Here is an 18,732-nt window from a genome sequence, read left to right as displayed (position 1 = left end):
TCCCCAAAACTCCCCATCCATTTCTATTATTCACCCGAATAGCTTGCCAGTGTCCATTCTGGGATTCTTGCGGGGATTCCCGCTCAAACGAGGCCATTTTAAATTGGGAATAAATCAAAGGCTCAAGCACCAACGTATTCAGCCCATCGACGCTGCTCGAAAAGTACAAACTCGGCAAATTCAGGCTGCTCGCACATTAAAGTTGCATTTATTTCCGGCGAAAAAGGGGGAGCCCCACAAAGTCAGGGAACCCCATAAAATTCGAGGGGGGGGGGGGGGTGAAGGCAGGCTGCCTAATGCGGCAATTGTTAAACCGAATGCAAATAGACGTTGCAGTTGGCAGTCTCCAAGGAACTCGGGCCGCGTGCCAGGCATAAATCACTCCAATGACTACGGCTGCTCCGTCTCTCCATTCCCCTGCCACTTCTTTTCATCCGCTGCCTGGTTCGTTTCCGTTTCCGGTTCCGCTTCCGCCGGGGCCTCCAGCCTCAGCTCAGACTCCATCTCCAGCTGCAAATCCAAGCCGTATTCCTCCCTGTCGACGGTTAGCTTGGTAACGCTTTCGAGGGTTTTTATGGTTTGCATATATAGCTTCTTGGCCAACTCCTTGTCTTGGCCCGTCACCGAACTTTCCGCAATTTCGCAATCACTGCAACGAACAAAAAAAAAGGGGCTGCAGAAAGTGGCCAACAAAGTGCTGCTAATGCGGCCAACAGAAACCGGAGTGCAGTGCAGCGGAGTGGCCATGGCAACTACTCACTTGAAGTACTCGCCGGTGACTTCCTTCAGCTGGGGATCGGTGGCCAAGCGGATGGCGCACTGGGCGCCCTCGTAGGCGTTCTTCATGAACAGCCACATCCACGGGTAGGTGACCGCCTTCACGCAGAGGGACGACATCAGCGGCGAGCTGCAAAGTTAACCAATTATTGTAATTATTTAAATGGCAAACAAGGAGCCAGGAAATGTTGAAGCTAAATGGGGTAACTTTTAAATGAATTCGTTGCTTTTCAAATGGATTCTAAAAGGGAAAATAAATATTTTTTAGTAAAATAATCATTCACAAGATTTAAATTCGTATGTCGCTTATGATTTAAGATGTTGTAGATATAGGCACAGATAAATAAACTTTTTCCTGACAGCTGAAAGATTTCAGTGAAAACTATATTTAAATGTATCTACATATATAGTTCCAAATGCTTCTGTTGCTGGTTTAGCCAATTAAATTAGTTTTGATTAAGAAACATGAAAGTGGCTTAAAACTCTCAAGATATGGACAAACTTGGAAATAAAGTGTCTTGTTTAGCTTGCTTATTATTCAAACCATATTCCGCATTCAATTAAATCGTTAGATCCCAGTCAAGTTTCTTATAAAGTTCTGACTAAATCTGGTCATCGAGCGAAACTTGAACAATTTCTTTTGGGTGCATTGTTTTAATGGCATTTTCAATTGGGGCGATAAAGGGCGCCAGTACCGCCAGCTGTCCTCCATTCAATTCAGCCGCTCATCCGTTGATCTCCAGCTTTTGGCCATCTCCGCAGCTGGGACTGGGCCAATTCCAGCGTCTGAGCCCAACGAGTTGTGCGAAATGGCCACCCCGACCAGCTCCCTACCACTTCTTTCAACGCCTCTCCTTACTTTTGCACTGAGAAATATTCAAAGGAATAATTTTCTGAATTTAATCTTTTCTGAGCTCTTTAAATAGCTCTTAGCTATTTATTTAACTGTTTAGAACTGAATTATTAAGTCATTTAAGTATTTTGAACGCATTTTAAAGCTACCTAACTATTTTTCTCTGTGCACTTCTGATGCTGCCTTTCAGGAAGGATTACGAACTTGCGCACAATTTGCTTAGCTGTCGTTGTTAATGCTTTTCGCCCTCGTTTGCCGCTTTCCTTTTGTTTTATTTTCCAGGCGGGCAACGAACGATGAACGGTGAGCAAGTTCACCGACACTTGAACACGATAAAACGATAAATAAATAATTAATGCGTTTAACTTTTCCATTTACGCTTTTTCCGTGACTTGAGCATTAACTGCTTTTCATTTTCATTCACTTCATAGTACGCACAGACAGAAGTCACGCATAAAAGCGATGCCATGTGTGCTCAGCAATTGGAGGTGCCTATATAGTAGGTGGTTCTAACTAGATAACCACACTAGATAATAGCTATGTGTACCAAGTAATCTATATACAATATTATTGTTTAGTTTTATTTTTTCAGAATAATTTAATATAAGCGCAATTATATTTGAGGCAGCATAAGTATTCCAAGAAGGCTACTGTTCAATTTATATATGAAATGAGCTATATCTAGAAAGGTCCCTAACCAACGAATCATTTTTTATGGCTTTCCCACACCTCATCTAGGTATATAAAATATTGCCTTTCGCATCACTATGTTTGAATTGGGCTGACCTGGCCCTGGATCCTTCCTCTGACCCCCTGGAACCTCCCACGCCGCCACAAAAGTTAAATCCCCTTGTCCCTGGGTCGAGGCTGGTGTTGATTCCATTCATCGTTTTACGCCAGCGTTTTCATAGATACGAGTATCTGTCCTTGCTCCCTCCGCCATTAAACCCCCCAACTCCCCCCACACTTCGTCCCTCGCCAACTGGTTGCATTTTTAAAGTGCATAGAAAGCTGCAGGGGCTGCAGATGGTTTGTTGGGAAAAAATGGGAAAAGAGTGCAAAACAAAATGAATGTGTGTGGCTGGGTTCGTGGCTTAGACTAGGTGGTTACTCTTTGGATGCATTGATTAATGGCTGTTTACACAGAGTAGTCGGGAAATATTGGTGGGCTTTCGAAGGGAGTATATAAATTTTCCGGTTTAAATTGGGAAAATAATTTGTTTGGGAGCCACGTTGACATTTAATTAAATGTAAAATATTACATTTCTAGCTTAGCTTAGATGAGCACGTTGCAAAACTTAAATTTAAAAGCATTAAAAATATATATGTTACTCAAGTTGAGGTTGGTTCTAATATGAGAATATTCGCTAAGCAGTTGCCGCATTAATGTCTGAAATATTGCGTATACGCCACCGACCAGCCTGATATGCTCACACCAATTTCTGGCCGTCGCCGTGGGTGGGATTGAAAAATTTCAGCCTGACTCGCTAAGCTGCAGCGGTGCAAAGTTCATTTAAACCCCGACCTGCACCACCTGCTATTACCGACCGGGAAAATCTTTTAGCTGTACGTGTGTGTGTCCGCCAGGCAGCCAAAGGAAAAGCGCAGCAAAATGGCTTGAAAGAGAGAAAAGGGCATGGCTTTTTCCGAGTATTTTACTTTAATGCCACAATAGATGGGCCACCAGCGGAAATTGAATCCACTCCAGGTCGAAATTAATAGCGTATACGCCATGTTAATTGTTTTTATTGGACGGCGATTTAAGCAGACTAAGGGCTAAGTGCCTTTCTGGCGATTATGTTACAAAATATGGGTTATTTTAAAATGGTTTCTAGTTATATGGAATATTATTTCATTAGATGGGAAATTCCGTGCTGCAATTGGAAGATGGCATATTGATATTGGCACTTAATTCCAGAGAAGGAAGGCAAAAAGACACAGTAAGTAGCTGCATTTAAATGTATAATCTTGCTTTAGCAACCAATCTGCTATGTAAGTGTCCAACTGTCAAGTGGATAAAGGGTCGCAATAAATCAGTCCAGATACGCAGCCATAAACTGACCTTCCTGCCAAGATGATGCAGTATACAAGAATTCCGATGATAAGCACTCGGCCACAATCTGTAAAGCCCAGCAGGTATCGGTTTTTTCATCAATGGCAGCGGCAAAAAATGAAGAAAGATACCCCAAGAGTGTCAGGATGTGGGCGTGGCCAGGATAGCTAGGATGGCCAGGATGGTCGGGGGTGGGAATCGCAGTGCATGGGTGAGCATGACAGCTGCTTCGGCACTTTTGCAGTTGCCAACGAAAGTCAGAGTTATCTCCGATATGAATAGTGTATGCCATACACATATACATACATAGTATGCCAGCAAGGAAGCGGGGGAGGTGACGTGGGGGGCGTGGCAGTGTGGTATAAGTACGAGTACAACAAAAGTTCAATTTGGCGCTACAAAGTCTGTAAAAAGAAAATCTACTTGCAAAGGCAAAACATGTAACAGAATGCAACAGCACAAAAAGCACAACAGGGAGATATCCGTTGGACAGGAAGCCAATGCTTCATGCACTGAAAAAAAAAATGAATTCAAACCGAACAATGCAATGAAAATATTTATGATGCAAACACAAATATTTTAGGTATTATGCGGAAATCGTTAAATAAAGTGTAAACAGAATGCGAAAATGTGAGAAAAAATATTCAAATGTGAGTAAAAACTAGATAGAATGCTACAGCCTAGTACTTCGACTATCACATACCCCTTACACAGAAAACACCTATTTGCAACAAGTTTACTATCGACGAAATATAGTTGTAAATATGTAAATGAGTTGTATATTAACGGTTTTGTGAAACAGAATTCATAAGTAGATTTTCAATCATAGAATGATAGAGCCATAGAAAAGCTCCAAGTGCTGCTCACATGGGCATGAAGCAATCCAGTTCCAGTTGCAGTTGCCATACATCCAAACATCCGAGCCCGTGGAGAAGCCCGGCTCACATTCACCTACATGTACAGCCACTTGATGTCGCTTCCGCTGTTCATTTGCTGTTTTATTGCCGCTGCCCGCAGCAGTTGGCCAAGTTTTTGGGGCAAGTGGGGTGGCTCCTTGGCCACTAGAGGTGAGCATGTGTTTGTTTCGTTTAATTTGTTTCGACTTTGCTTGGTTTGTTGCGGTGCCCTTACAATACAACGAAATTGAGGCATTTGTGCTGAAAGTGCACGCTATCAGTATATTTAATTTATTGTAAAAGGTCTCTAAATATCCGGCACCCATTTACATAGGCCTTCGCTACTTGAAATTTATTTATTTATAGGTATATATATAGCATATAGATTACCTAAGATATTCCAATGGGTATGTTATATTCTATACATAACTCAAACATTTTTATTAGAGGTCTAAAAAATACATCTATATGATGTAAGATGGCTTGTGTTCTCCGTTGGTCACGTGCCACACCGATAGGAGCAGTACCCATGCCCATGCCCATCCCCAGTTCCAGGGCCATCTCCATCTTCATGACCATGTCCTTGTCCACAGCGATATTCCACCTTCCACCTGCCAAGGTGCTGCGTTTTATGTCCAAATGATTTGTACGCTCGCCAAGGCATTTGATTTGCCTGGCTCGCTTTTTGCCCATTTTCAGGCCACTTTTTGCTGGCACATTGTTATCGCATTTTGCAAATTGTAATGACGCATGTTAACAATGTTTCTGCTTCGGCAGGAAAAGCGGAATATGGGCATGGAAATATGAGCAGGGAAATGGAAATGGAAACGGAGCAGGGTAGTTAAACTTGTACATATGCAGACAGTACAATTTGTGCCTATGATGGATTATGCTTTCCTGGCTTCTGACAGCCCAACTCCAGCTCCTTACGGTGGAATGAGCACGAGAACTGTATCTAAGCCTTAGCCTCTTTTACATCATTTATTGCCATTGAATTGTGTAATTTGTTGTACGTGCTGGTCGTGTTAACAATGTGCAACTGTGTGCTGCGTTTGTGACTCCGTGTGTGCCACACACACTTGAGCACCTGCTCCATTGTGCTACCCACCGAGTGGGTCCTGGCCATCTATTGTCCTCGGCTTGGGGCTTTGGTCCTTGGGCCTCCGCTGGGCATGTGCTTCCCCCCCCAAAATCCCCATTTACATGTGTTCGTCGCATGTGCGAACAGGCTTTATGAACAGCTCATAATAATTCACAAGTTCAATGGCCATCGAGCGATGTTTAATCTCTTGGCCTTATCCGAAATGTCTAAATCATCTTGCTTTTTGGGTAATGTGACATTATTTTTTAAAGAGTCTCATAAAAATACATTTAATGGGTCATTAAACGTAATTTTCTAGCCACTTTAAAGTTGTTTTCAGGAGTCACAGAAAGTACTTTAAATCTCATAAATGTTAAATAAAAATTAAATTGGTTTTTCGATTTCATGTCGTTCTTTTTCAAAGGCTTAAATAAATCCAACTTAAACAATCCTTTTCTTTTCTCACAAAACTTTTTAAGCTATGAATGTAGGTTGTATTGACGCGCACGAATAAATAAATCTGTGAACTCTTCATCCTGAAAATCGTACCCACCCTGGACAATCTGAATAGATGAATTTCCCGAGAATCTGGGGGTCAACAGTAGCCCTCTGTGTACCAGCACATTGTCGGCAAATTCTAATTTATAACTGCCAGAAAAAAGGAAGCAGCGGAAAAACAAGGGACAACTTTGTGCCAGCTTAAGAAGCATCAATAAATTTCGCATTAATTCTGGTCCATCATTAGGAGACTGGACCCCGGACCCCGAGTCCCGGACATGTCCATGTTCATGGCCAGGCAGTTAGTTCACAGTGTGCCACCAACTTGATGCTGGCCATCAGAGATGCCCAATTGTAATGGTAGAGTGTAGGCGAATTGACTTAAGGAGCTAAAAAGAAGTGGGTTGCCCTGAAAAGGTTGTATGATATAATCATACGATATTTAAGTAAGTTTTATGAAATTTAAAAGCTAAATTCAAGATAGTCAAGATGGACTTATGATAGTTTCAAAATAGAAAGGTATTTAAGCTTAGGCAGCTTAGCTTAAGTAAGTAGGTACAACTTGTGAAATATTCTTAAGGTTTCTCCATCTCAAGGTTTTGTGTGTCTGAGGTACTTTTTATATCGCAGGTACTGTATTTTCTGGGACGAATCCCAAAGGAATAAATCTTTTTTAGCAAAAAGTCGAGCTGCCAACACAACTGGCAGCATCAGCAGCGCCAACAGAGCCAGTAGAGGCGGAGGCATCTGTCACCGGGGTGTGTGACTGTGGGTCTGGGTCATAACTCAAAAGGACGACGTGGCGGGGTCAGCAGGCGAAAGTTGGCCCAAACGAGGAGCCTGCTGGCCAGCAGTGAGAGCCGAGCTTGACCCGCCGCCATTTCAATTGCGGCCGACCCGCAATTCTCTGACTTGGCCGCTTTTAATTACCGCATTTCACTTCGGCCCAAGGAGCTCCCTCCCTGCCATTCCCACATCCTCATATCTTTTTGGCAACTGCCACTCGATGGCAGCTCATCTGCATTTGATGATGAGGAGTGGGCGTGGCCGGGTGAAAGTTCATTGCAGCTGTTGTCGTTTGGAAATGTTGTTCCTTCTTGCACAGTTGCAAAAATATATGTAAGCATGCTGATAATGATAATGGCAGAAGTTCACTAAAGCTTATGCATTTATATCATATCATTATAAATTTATATTTATTTTATTACTAAGCTAAAGGACCTAAGTGGTTTTTACAAACTTATACCAGTTTAAGTAACTAATTTAAGGGTAACCGACTATTCTTTTGAACGATCCAAAATTGCCAACTAATCATATGCGTTTCAGTGAATTTCTTTTTGTTGAATATTCAAGGATACGACTGTTTTTCTCAGTGTCCTGCTGATGTGGCAGTTGATGTCTGTTGTTGCTGGCATTTTGTCCTTCCGCAATTTGCAACTGTTTGTCGTGTTTGCACGTCCTTTTCGGTGTACTGTGCAAATGTGCTGCTCTGGTTTTGCTTTTTTGTGCGCCGAGTCGCATCTAATTTGCATGCCTTAAAATCGGATTTAGAAGCAAACTGCGATGCCATCGCATTGGCAAATTGTTAAGCCTGATTATGGTTTGGCCAAGTGTTGCCAACTAATTGTGTGTCGTGTTGCGCGAAAATCGATGCCAACCAGAAGTGACCATGAGTTGTAGTTCGACTGTGATTTGAATTTCAAATCTCAGTCCATTACAAGAATTTTCAGAAATTCTAATATCCATTATATAAAAGCAATTAACTTTTTATTGAATCTATTCGGTAATTCTAGTTTCTCTTTACTGCATTCTATGCATGTTTTCCCAAATGCATTGCTACCTCTTACCCTTGCAATTCGTTTAACCATTTCTCTGGTTGCATTTGGGCCGGATTTCGGTATTTGACCAACTCATTTCGTATTTCGAAATGATTTTGGCCTCGGTTGAAATGTTACCTTGATGCTGTTGCCAAAAAAGGTGGCTTCCATTTCGTGCCCCGCCCGAATGACTTGGCAACTTTTTGATTGCATCAAAACGAGTCGCCTCCTCCCTCATCCCACAGATGCAGATACAAAGTCAGAGAAAACCAGAGAGAGAGAGATAGCAGGTGACAAAGAGAAAGAGATGGAGACAAGCTAGAGCTGCTTAATGAAAGTGCAAAAGTTGTCTTTCGCGCGGCCACGAAATGAGCTTAAAATTTAGTTAGAGTTTCAGTTGCATTCTGCACTTTGCTCCACTTTCGTTTGAATTTCAATTTGGGTTGCGGGTTTTCCCCGGTTGACTTGGTCTGGCTACTGGGGCTTCCAGATCTTGGGCACTTACTTGCGAAAATGGCGGGTTCCACGGACGAGTCCTGGCGTACAGCAGTTGACCGTGACCGAGGTACCTGTGGGGAAATTAGCGGACCTTGGTTATTTGTATCTCGGAAATCAAGATTGCGCAGTGAGTGCATCAATAAATCAGAGTGCAAACTATGCTAAAAATTTGGAACTGCACTGAGAGAAAAAAAAGAACTGTTTCGAGGCTACCTGTAGTGTCTATACAACTTTACTTAAACAAATTTGTTTTTGAAGACAGAAAAGGATATGTAAATTGTATCAAACTCTTTTCTGGGATTTATAAATAAAGAATAACCGATGTGATGTTATTACAAACATACTCTAATCTATGTGTTGTAAGTAATAAATTTTAAATAATAGTTCAAACGAACATTACTTTAGGATAAGTTTTGCGAAAGTTCAAGTGCAGCTAAGATAGGAACTCATTAATTAAATTTTTCCCTGCCTAATGGCCACTAACTGAGCAATTGAGATAGTCCGAAAAGGCAGCTCCTCCGAGTGCACTTCCCCAGTTCTCTCTCGGGGAATAGGTCTCGAACTTTGGGCACTTACCTTTCAGTTCCCTGGCCATCCAACGGGTGGCGAGCAGCACGCAGAGCTTGGAGTGGGCGAATGCTTCGCGGGCGTGGAACTTCACCGACCAGGTGCCCACATTCAGGGGATCGTCGAAATCGATTTTGGCGCCCTGGTGGGCATGGGCGGAAACGAAGAGGATGCGGCCCTGCTCCGAGCGTTGCAGGTGTGGCAGGAGCAGGTGGGTCAACAGGAAGGGGGCCAGATAGTTCACCTGGCTGTGCCGCTCAAAGCCATCCTCAGTGGGCACCTGGGTGTTGGCGAATACCACGCCGGCATTGTTCACCAGCACATCGATCCGCTCGAATTCCGCCATCAGCTGGCCGGCAAAGTGATGGACGCTGCGCAGCGAACAGAGGTCCAAGTAGCGTGCCTCCACGAAGTATCTGTCCGCCGGATTGTCATCCTCGTCCAAGGAATTCAGTGGTGTGCGGCAGCCCAGCTCACGTTTGATTATGGCCGCCGCCCGCTTCCCGGCCTCGAGATTGCGGCAGGCGAGGATTACACGGCCACCTCGGCCAGCCAGGGCCTGGGCTATTTCGAAGCCAATGCCGCCGTTGCCGCCGGTGACCACCACGATTTGCTCCTTGATTTGATTATCGTTCGGACAGCGCTGGCCGCTCATTAAGGTCCTGGCATGCGGGTAAAGGATACATGGATTAGATGGAGTTTGGAGGTTGGAGAATGGCGGATGGCCAAAGGGGCGGCATGTGGATCAGTGGGTGTGGCTAGTGGTTTATGGGTAGCTTAATGATGTCCTGCACCCATGTCGCGTGTGTGCACTTAGCTAAATATTACCACTAAAAGTGATTCTTTTTATATGAAACTCATAACAGATCTTTAAAAAAGAGTCAAGCTTTTACAATCAAAGAAACTGTTTAGATAATATATTTTAAAAAATGATACACATCATCAGTTTTGTGGATAAAAAGCTTTAAATGGTTAGTTAGTTAAACATAGATTTGCTTTAAACTATAGCATATTTTTTAATGTTTTTATGTAAAATAAATCTAATAGATTTTTTCAAAGTGTCTGGTAGTGGTAGTAAAGGCATATAGTCGGAATTTTGGCTTATTGATAGGCGTTAATGGAATCAGCATGGCTATTTGCATAAGTCTGCCTGAGGTCATTTGGCGATTTGACCAACTCTGGCCGCTCATTTTCGACTCCATTAATTTCGGCTGCGTATGTGTAAACAATAATTGTCAATTTATTTAATTTGAAGCCTTGGGAAACAAACGAAATTACTGCAGCACAGGCATTATCTAAAGCTATATGCGAAATGTGTTTTAAACTCTGCACAGGTACAAAGCTCACTAATTAGTATTTATTCGTACTGTAGTCAATTAATTCGCATGGCTGAGTTCTAATTCATTTCCAATTCGTTTAATTGCACTTTTTGTGCGTTAGTCCTGTTGTCTGTGAATTTAGTTTGATATTATGCATATTTGTAACAAAATTACATTTGAAAGAAGCAACTTATTGCGCTTTTAAGCTATCAGCTCAAAGGCAGCTTATTTTGAGACTTTAAAAGATATTTACATTAGGAGCTTGTTTTTTTGACAATAATTGGCTTTGTAAACATAATGCTCCACTACTTTCTAAAGCTCACTGCACTCCCAATTTTAAGTGCCCACCTTCTCCGCAATCGAAGCCAATTTTATTTCTGCATTTTGCAGTCAGTTACTTCCTCCATAATCTTCACCGCATTCCATTTGCTCCACTTCATTTGGCGGGGACTTATTTTGGCACTTAGAGCCAAGTTTGCCATGCCATCCCTCATTTTGGAATTCATTTGGCATTTCATTTACTTTGAGCCAAACTTTCGCAAATCCACTTTGTAAATATTTTGAGGTGGCGCCGGAAGTGCAGAGTGCCATATTGCAGTCACTGCCATTTCCGCTTCCGCTTTCCCAGCTTAAACTAACACCTGCAACTGCGAAGCGACAGATAGCGACGGGTCACAAAAACCGCGAGCGGGAATAACAAAAACCAGTAAGCGGCGTGGTAAATTAATGCTTGAACTACCAGATACCCTGTACAAAACAAATTAAGCAAAACTCTCAAGAAATACTGTGCTGAATATGTATTAATTCATGTGGGTATATAAAGCCATTCTCCAACTGGACCGGATAGTATAATACTAATTATACTACATAAATAATTTTATTATATATAGAAAATTTTACATACTTCCTTAAAAATTTCCCTATTTACTTTTTAATGCATGTATGTTTTTTTAGTAGGCTACGTGTTCTATCCCCAATTTGTTTCGCATGAATAAAGTCCACCCTGTTAACCCACGAGTACCGGAGGGTGTAAAAAACAAAAGTGGAAATAATCTTCAGATATTACATATTATCCGGGTCTTCTCTGCACCACTGCTCATCCACTTCCTCTCGAGTTCTCCACCATCTCCGTATGAAATCCACTTAAAAACTTTTCCGCGAATGGTGACTGAGGGGGTGTTTTTACTGGGCTGCTGCGACATTTATTTACGTGTGTCCGAGGCGAAAGTTTTTATGCCCCAAAAAATGGGGGCTTCTGGGGTACGGTAGGGTGGGGTGGGGTATGGTAGGGAATGTGGCCGGGTGAATAAAAAATATAACACAGTTTCCGTTGACTCATCGCACTCACCGCACCGTAATCACAATGCCCACCGTGAGGGCCGCTATCGTGGGCCACCACGTGGCGAAGGGATCCGCCTCCTCGAACATGGTCAGCAGTCGCTCCATCCTTGAGTGGATGCTTTGGATGCCTCTGGTTGCGCGGTATGTGCTGCCTTACTCTTTCTTTCCCTGCAATCGATGAATGAATCTGTGACTGGGTCTGCACGACACAAATGTTAAACGCGAACTGAACAGCTTCCGTAGTAATAAATATGAATACTCTTTGCGTGGTCATCCGCACTGGGTGCAGCATAAGTGAATGTATGTACGTAACTACTATGTGCGTAACTACAGTGATCACTCCATAATTGTGAACGGGGAATGAGCATGAATTTTAAATAGTTTGAAACTAGAAAGAATATGCTAAGCTTTGGTTGTGCTTAGGAAATGATTGGCGTTCTATTTTAGATTATAAAAACCACAAATATTTAATATTATTTTTTAAAGAATTTAATATTTTATGGCTACTGTAATTTGGTTTTTAAGGTCACCATTTAAAGTCAATGCCAACACCACAGTAAATTACAAAAAATTGGAGACTAGCATGCCCACTTAAAGGGGAGATACCCTAGAATCAATTATGATTGCTTATATATTCGATTAGATTTATAATATATTCTCGTTTTAAGAATAAGATAGTTATTTATGGCTTCTAGAAAGTTCTGATTGCTCCTATCGAGAGATGCCTGTTTAAATGCGGGCTTGCGAGTGGCGGACCAGCTCTCATCTGAGCGCAGATTTCCAGGGCCGGCGGAGAAGATGTCGTTGACAATTGAATTTAAATGACCACCCCGCTCGGCATCGCCGCCCATTTTTTCGACCCCTCAAACGTCACCGGCATATTTTCAATTTACATAAATGCTTGTTGCGCGGCATACGAAATGAGCGCTAGAACGAGATGGGGAAACTCGAGCCCCCAAGCTCCTCATTTTCCTGGCCCCCGTTTGATTTTTCCCAGTTTTCCACCTGTCGTCGTGGCTCTGAAGGTTAGGTGCAAATTTGCACAAGCCGCAATATACAAGAACGTGAGAGGGTCGGAAAATGCTGCTCGCTATTTACACACGTTTTCCATTTTTTAATTTGTGTTTTTACTTCGCTTTTCATCCCATTTTTTTTTCACTTCATTTTCCGCGGCTTACGCATTCAGTTTGCATATTTTTGTCTGCGGCTATGCAGACTAATGTGATTCAATTAATCTTTTCGCGTTTTTACCGCGAAGATTCCGTTTTCATTTATATTTATTCGAAAGTGTACTATAAATGCCAGACTGAGTAACCACAAATTGCAATTATCCTTTAACAGCTGTTGTCTGGGATAAAATATGGAGAAAAGTGGTTTGGTATAAAGTGGAACATTACGGTCATGTAATATGAAATCTAAGAAAACTCATTTAAGGCAATATTTTACTTTGCATTCATCAAAGAATTAGTCAAGTATAAATATTGAAAATTTGGTCATTTGATGATTATTTAAACATAACAAAACGAAGAATGAATCTATACTACTCTAAAATCTGCCAATTCTGAAGTGTTTGTAAACGCACTAACTGGAAAATCGTTCTGCTTTATTTGCACCTACATAAATCCGAAAAAAATACAAACCCTTAGAATGGAACACCCTTATTTACCTTGTCCATTGGCGCACACGCTGTCCAAATTTATTATCCGGCAAGAACTCAGCGGAGAGCCATCATCACTTGTTCCCGGAAAATGCTGGAAAATGCCATTCATTCGCTTTCGGTCCATTTCACCGAAACCTCTCACCCTTTGAAACTTCAATTCAATTACGACGCATCCATAAAACATGCCAGTGACTAAATATATATTTTTCGAGTAATTTAGTCCGTCGTACCACATGCAATGTATGTAGTTCCATACACAGCCCCTATGGGAGGAGCCATGGTCTATGGAAAGTGCACTCCATGCACTTTGCGCCTTCAGTTCGCAGTGTGTTGTTTCCATTTCCGGTTGAACAATTGATTGAACAGCATACCAAAATATATGGGGGTTCCCCCGCATGCATCCCCCCCCCCATGCCACTCTGTACAAAATAAATGAAATTGCACACTCAAATGGATCTTTGTACGTGTATTAATACTTTTGTTATATTTTCGCATTCGTTTATTGAACGTTCGTCAATTTACATACTCTGTGTCTAATGTAGCCTATGTTTTTGCCAAACTGCATATGGATTTCAACTTTAGTCTGCGTTGCCCTTCGTGTCTCGTGTTTCAATTCAATTCGATTCGATTCGATTGTGTTTCATTGTTACATTATGTGTAGTTTTAGTCGATTTCTTAGTTGGTTTTCGCTCGAAAGAGTTGTTTCATTAGTTTGTAATGCTAATTGGTAAGTTTGTTTCAGATATTATGATTCTTCTTGCATTGATGTGCGTGTTCTTACATACGTGTGTGTGTGTGTGTGGCGTTTTTCTGTGTGTTAGTGTGGTTGCGTGATAGATAGATAGATAATGTATCTGCATATTTTGTTTGACTTGCGTGGAACTTTTTCTCATTTCATCTGCAAAACATAGAAGTATTCATAAGCCAAAGTGCATGAGTTTAATGTCTCTCTATGTCTTTGTGTAAATCGGTATACGAATGGACAGTGCGTTTCATAACTACAAGTTGATTTAAATAAGTAAGGGATGCAAATTTGAAAAAATCAATCGAAAATATATTTATTAAATTCCAAGAATTTCGAAGAGAAGTATGACTGCCAACAAATATGCTATCATGACTAAACAGAACACAAATTAATGATAAATCAATTGGAATTATTACTAACAGATATTGTAGTTTTAAAACACACTGCATGTGTGTTGTTATCCTAATCTAATCGTTCAGTTATTTTTTAAGATAGCTCAAGCATCTTGTTGATGTGATTAATAACTTTATATACACATGAAATCGAATTCAGTTAACATAGAATCGATCAACAGAAATTTATTAACAATTTAAACATTTTAAGGTTCGCTAGAATTAGCAATCATAGTTTGTTTTCTTCTTTCATTAATCATTTGCTTTCTTGTTTGTCCATTTAAAATTAGTATCACTAATAAGCTTTTGTTTTAATGTGTATATTCTCTATGCTGCAAGAGGTGATTTCAACAGCTCACCAATGTCTTTATTTTCGATCTACTTTAGTTCAGTTTGTTTGTGTGTTTTTCGTTCAATTGTGTTGACTTGTTACTAAAGTTAAAGTTTTACTTTTGCTTGGTCGTCAATTGTAAATATATATATTATTATATTCATAGGCATAGAATTTGCAGTATCTATAATAGGTATATGTAATCGATTATACGCACAACTGCAACTCTGCAACTCTCATTTCCTATACACTTTGAATGAAATGACCGCGAATTCTTGAGGATGTGAGCGAGTTAACTACGCAGAGCTGCCACGCCCATCGACACAGCCGCCCCCCCTTCGACCTAGCCCTACCTATTTAAGTATATTATTTGTATGTATAAATGATTTACAAGCTAGAAATTGTAAATTTATGCTACGCAAAGTTGAAAAGGACAATAAAAATAATCTCTGGAATATTTACAGCGGTTTCCTAAGGTGGGCGGGGATGTGGTTCTTCTGGTATTCGGGTGGATATGTGGAAACTACCGGGGAGCTATCATTATGGCCATCATGGCCTCCTCGACATATGCATACTAAACTGGAAAAATGTTTTGCAATATTTGTGTGTGTATGAATAAATTCCGAATTCGCCACTCCTCGTTCGCTTGGAATTTCGTGGGTTTTTTACGTACATATGCCCGTTGATGTTCAACTCTATTTGATGTTGTAAGCTTTTGTTATTAATAATTTATTGATACAACAATTTGTGATATTTTTAGAGTCGTTGCGTGCCGTTCAATTTATTTATTTATGCGTTTTTAGTATTCAGTGTTCGGGATTGTTGGGCCATCAATTCAAACCTAGGTCGTGTGTAGTTAATCCAATCGGTCAATGTGCGGATTTGGTTATATACTATGTACAAATTGTTCTAATGACGCCAGGACTCGCCGATTCATGCCGCAGACTTATCTATTTGGTTGCTTTAGATTTCCAATGTGGGGCAGCTGGTGGTGCGATGCATACACAAGGCCGATATAAGGGTCATAAAATCTGCAAATAGCGAAGCGAACAAATATGAAAATTAGATTAGCGGTCGTGATGGCTGCGGCTAAGCAAATACACAAATACACATGTAATATTCCCATATTCCCAATGATAACGGCCGATTGACTATATTTATATAAGCCATAAGCACGCTTTGCATATGTGTGCGTTCAATGAATAGCGTAGTGAGTGGAAATATTCAATTTGTGGTCGTAACTCAGGCCACTTATTCACTTACTGCACTGCGAATTTGAATGTGGCTATGATTATAATCAATACACTTGAATCTCTAATAATAATATACTTTCTTTAGCTTATTAAAAAAAGATACCCCTTAAGTTTAATGCCATTTCTGCGCTTTAACCAAACCCAATGTTTACGGAATCAGGAACTAAGATCACCTAATGGCCCCCATAAATTAGGTTCATGACTCTCAAATTAATGAACTTTTGCTGGCAATTAGCTCATATAAATTTATTACTTAATGCATGAGGGTTATTTCGGGTAATGCGAACGGGCCAACCATGAGCATATCGCACTGCCGTTGGGATCCCAAGTCCATTATTTGGTAACTGGCATTGTCAGGGCCGTTGCCTGTGGGTCTCAACACTTTTCGGCCATTTCGTGTAATGGACCATTCGGTTATTTGTTATTAACCCGAAATGGGCATTCAACAAACCTAAAAACACGCTGGAAAATATGGCAACACTTTGCTTTCGACCAATATATGTGGCAGTAGCAACCAGAGAATCCAATCGATTTTAACAGTCAGAAACCAAAAGGTTTTCCTCAAGGGAATATCCGGTGAATGTTGTGTCACTTTATGGCAAGTTTAGTGTGTTACAACCTAAGACTGGAAATAATATTGGGTCATTGCTGCATTTTGTTGACCAAAATGTTGCAAGTAACATTGATAAAATTACTCTTACTTTTACAAAGTGTAGAAAACTCAGTTTCATAACGATAGTGACCTTGCTTTTCACTTTCCACACACACACACACTTTGATATGAAGGATATATAGGGCTATGAATTTTCAGTACCTGACAATTTTTAGTCAACACCCAGATGGCCAACAGCAACAAATGGCCCGAAACGAAAACTTGGCTACGAAATGTCGCTGGCACAAATAAAAAACAAATGCAAAATATTCCCTCGCAATTTTGGCACGTGCATGGCCCACATTGTTGTTGTTGTGCTTATTGTTATTGTTGTAGTTGTTGTTGGCGATTGTGTGAACCTTGATTAACGCAACAGGGCGGAGAGGGGGGTTGGTGGGAGGGGAGCCGGCTGGCAACATCGGCGGTGGGGATATTGTTGCTGTTTGCCAAATCTCTCGGCGCTGTCTCTCTAAATTTTAACTATGAATGTCCTGGGCCAGCAACAACAACTGAAATTATACACTGGAAAAAATTAACTAGTATTTTGAACTGAAAATACATGTTGGATATCTTATATGTCATATTTATTAGGAGTATTTGATTTTAACTCCTGCGAATATTTGTATTTCCTTGTTCAATATTAAATAATTTAAAATAAAAAAATATTTTATATATAAAATATATGTTTATTAATAACAAATAAAAATGTATTACTTATTTTAATTATTTGTTGACATTATTCGGGCATTTTATTTTACACTAAGTCTGTGATTTTATTGTAGAATCCTACAAGCAACACAATAATTTCTCCGCGTGCATTTGCCTATTTGTGTGTGCGAGTTGTTTGTGTGCGAGTTGGCAGTAAAATTTGTTTACCAAAACCTTCTTAGCTTGGCTTAGTAGCCCCCGCACCGCCATTGTTTGTGTATTTGCATTTTGGCTGCTCTGGCTGTCTTGTGCGCCCCAAAAGCATGCCCCAAAACCACCCATTACGCCCCCATTACCGCCCCTCGAAACCCCTACCCCTTTACCTACGCCCCTGGGTGTGAAATTTCATGCATATATGTATGTATCTATGAATGCGAGTGTGCTGGTGTGTGTGTGTGTGTGCGTGTGTGTGTTGGTGAGAGAGTTCGTGTCTCGCCTTTGGCCTTTTTGCAGCTTTTGCTTTTTAGCCACTTTTGTTTGCCTTGCTGTTGTTGCCTTTGTTTGCCGCTCCTTGTTCCTTGTTCCCTGGCTTTGGGTTTTGGACAGCACGGAGTCCTTTGACCAGGCTGTCAGCGCCAAAAAGGGAAAGGGATAGGATGCGATAGACGGAACAGGGAGTATAGAAAACGGCGTCGCACTAAAACATCTCAGACAAGTGAAATGTAAATTGGTTTCCCGCCACTTTTCCATTGTCGCGGGAAATGCAAAGTGCATTTGGTCAAGACATTGTAAGCGATTCAATGGGAACATTATCCATTACTAAATACAAAGAAAGAAGTTAGTAAGTACTAATGCATCTCAAATAATTATTTTAAGAGCTAAGTTCAACAAATGCTAAATACAAAGAAATAAGTTGGTAGGAGATTGCATATTAATATTTAATTAAGTTAAACGGATTTCATCTGGATAATTCACTAAGCTTTATTTATAAGAGAATAGCAACAACCTTTTTATTTTTCCTACGTTTTTTGGAACATGATGAAACTTAAAAAAAGTCAAACTAATTAATACGGAAAAACTTAAAAAGTTAGTAAAAGTTTGCAACACAGGTCAGGGTAATCCGTTGTCGAGGTCACCAGCTTCTAAACTTTCTGTTTTATGATATTGCCAGAATTTTATATTCCACGGCAGCCAAATGGAGGGATTTTTGGTAGCGCGGAGGCTGAAATATATATGAAACCTGGCGCAGCTGCTCGCCGAGCATTGGGCGGCGTTGGGTGTCGGGAATCTCGGACTCGGCCTTTTTTGGCCACTGGAACCGCAGCGCGGAACGTGTTATGCAAATCTGGCT

General features: G+C 40.9%; 2 protein-coding genes across 6 annotated transcripts in view; both read right to left on the bottom strand.

Moving 5' to 3' along the window:
* Positions 1-277: 277 nt before the first annotated feature.
* LOC117143720 (retinol dehydrogenase 13) lies at positions 278-13,405 on the bottom strand. 2 transcript variants are annotated; one of them, XM_033308520.1, is made up of 6 exons: positions 13,367-13,405; positions 11,708-11,868; positions 9,050-9,702; positions 8,481-8,544; positions 761-907; positions 278-649 (listed from the first exon to the last, which is right to left on the bottom strand). In XM_033308520.1, the coding sequence occupies exons 2-6, from the start codon at positions 11,803-11,805 to the stop codon at positions 391-393; spliced, it is 1,221 nt and encodes a 406-aa protein (XP_033164411.1). In that variant the 5' UTR covers positions 11,806-11,868; positions 13,367-13,405; the 3' UTR covers positions 278-390. The 2 variants fall into 2 exon arrangements, with proteins under 2 accessions (XP_033164411.1, XP_033164410.1); XM_033308519.1 differs by lacking the exon at positions 13,367-13,405 and having other exon boundaries at positions 11,708-11,912.
* A 406-nt stretch (positions 13,406-13,811) lies between these two features.
* Positions 13,812-18,732, bottom strand: part of LOC117144586 (patj homolog) — a 29,677-nt gene continuing 24,756 nt past the window's right edge. For all 4 annotated transcript variants that reach the window (XM_033309860.1, XM_033309862.1, XM_033309863.1 and 1 more), the window contains one exon: positions 13,812-15,859. The gene's annotated coding sequence lies outside the window, so the exon portion shown is untranslated. The remainder of the gene's footprint in view (positions 15,860-18,732) is intronic.

Source organism: Drosophila mauritiana, chromosome 3R (assembly GCF_004382145.1).
Source record: "Drosophila mauritiana strain mau12 chromosome 3R, ASM438214v1, whole genome shotgun sequence".
Taxonomy (NCBI): Eukaryota; Metazoa; Arthropoda; class Insecta; order Diptera; family Drosophilidae; genus Drosophila; species Drosophila mauritiana.
Note: the sequence above shows the minus strand (reverse complement) of the source record. Positions and strands in the feature narration are given on the sequence as shown.

Bases quoted from the DNA above. Each gene is read 5' to 3' on its own strand.
- LOC117143720 (XM_033308520.1), bottom strand. From the start codon at position 11,805: ATGGAGCGACTGCTGACCATGTTCGAGGAGGCGGATCCCTTCGCCACG. The intron at 8,545-9,049 runs GTAAGTGCCCAA...ATTTCCCCACAG, and splicing joins GATGGCCAGGGAACTGAAAG to GTACCTCGGTCACGGTCAAC. The intron at 650-760 runs GTGAGTAGTTGC...TGTTCGTTGCAG, and splicing joins GTCACCGGCGAGTACTTCAA to TGATTGCGAAATTGCGGAAA.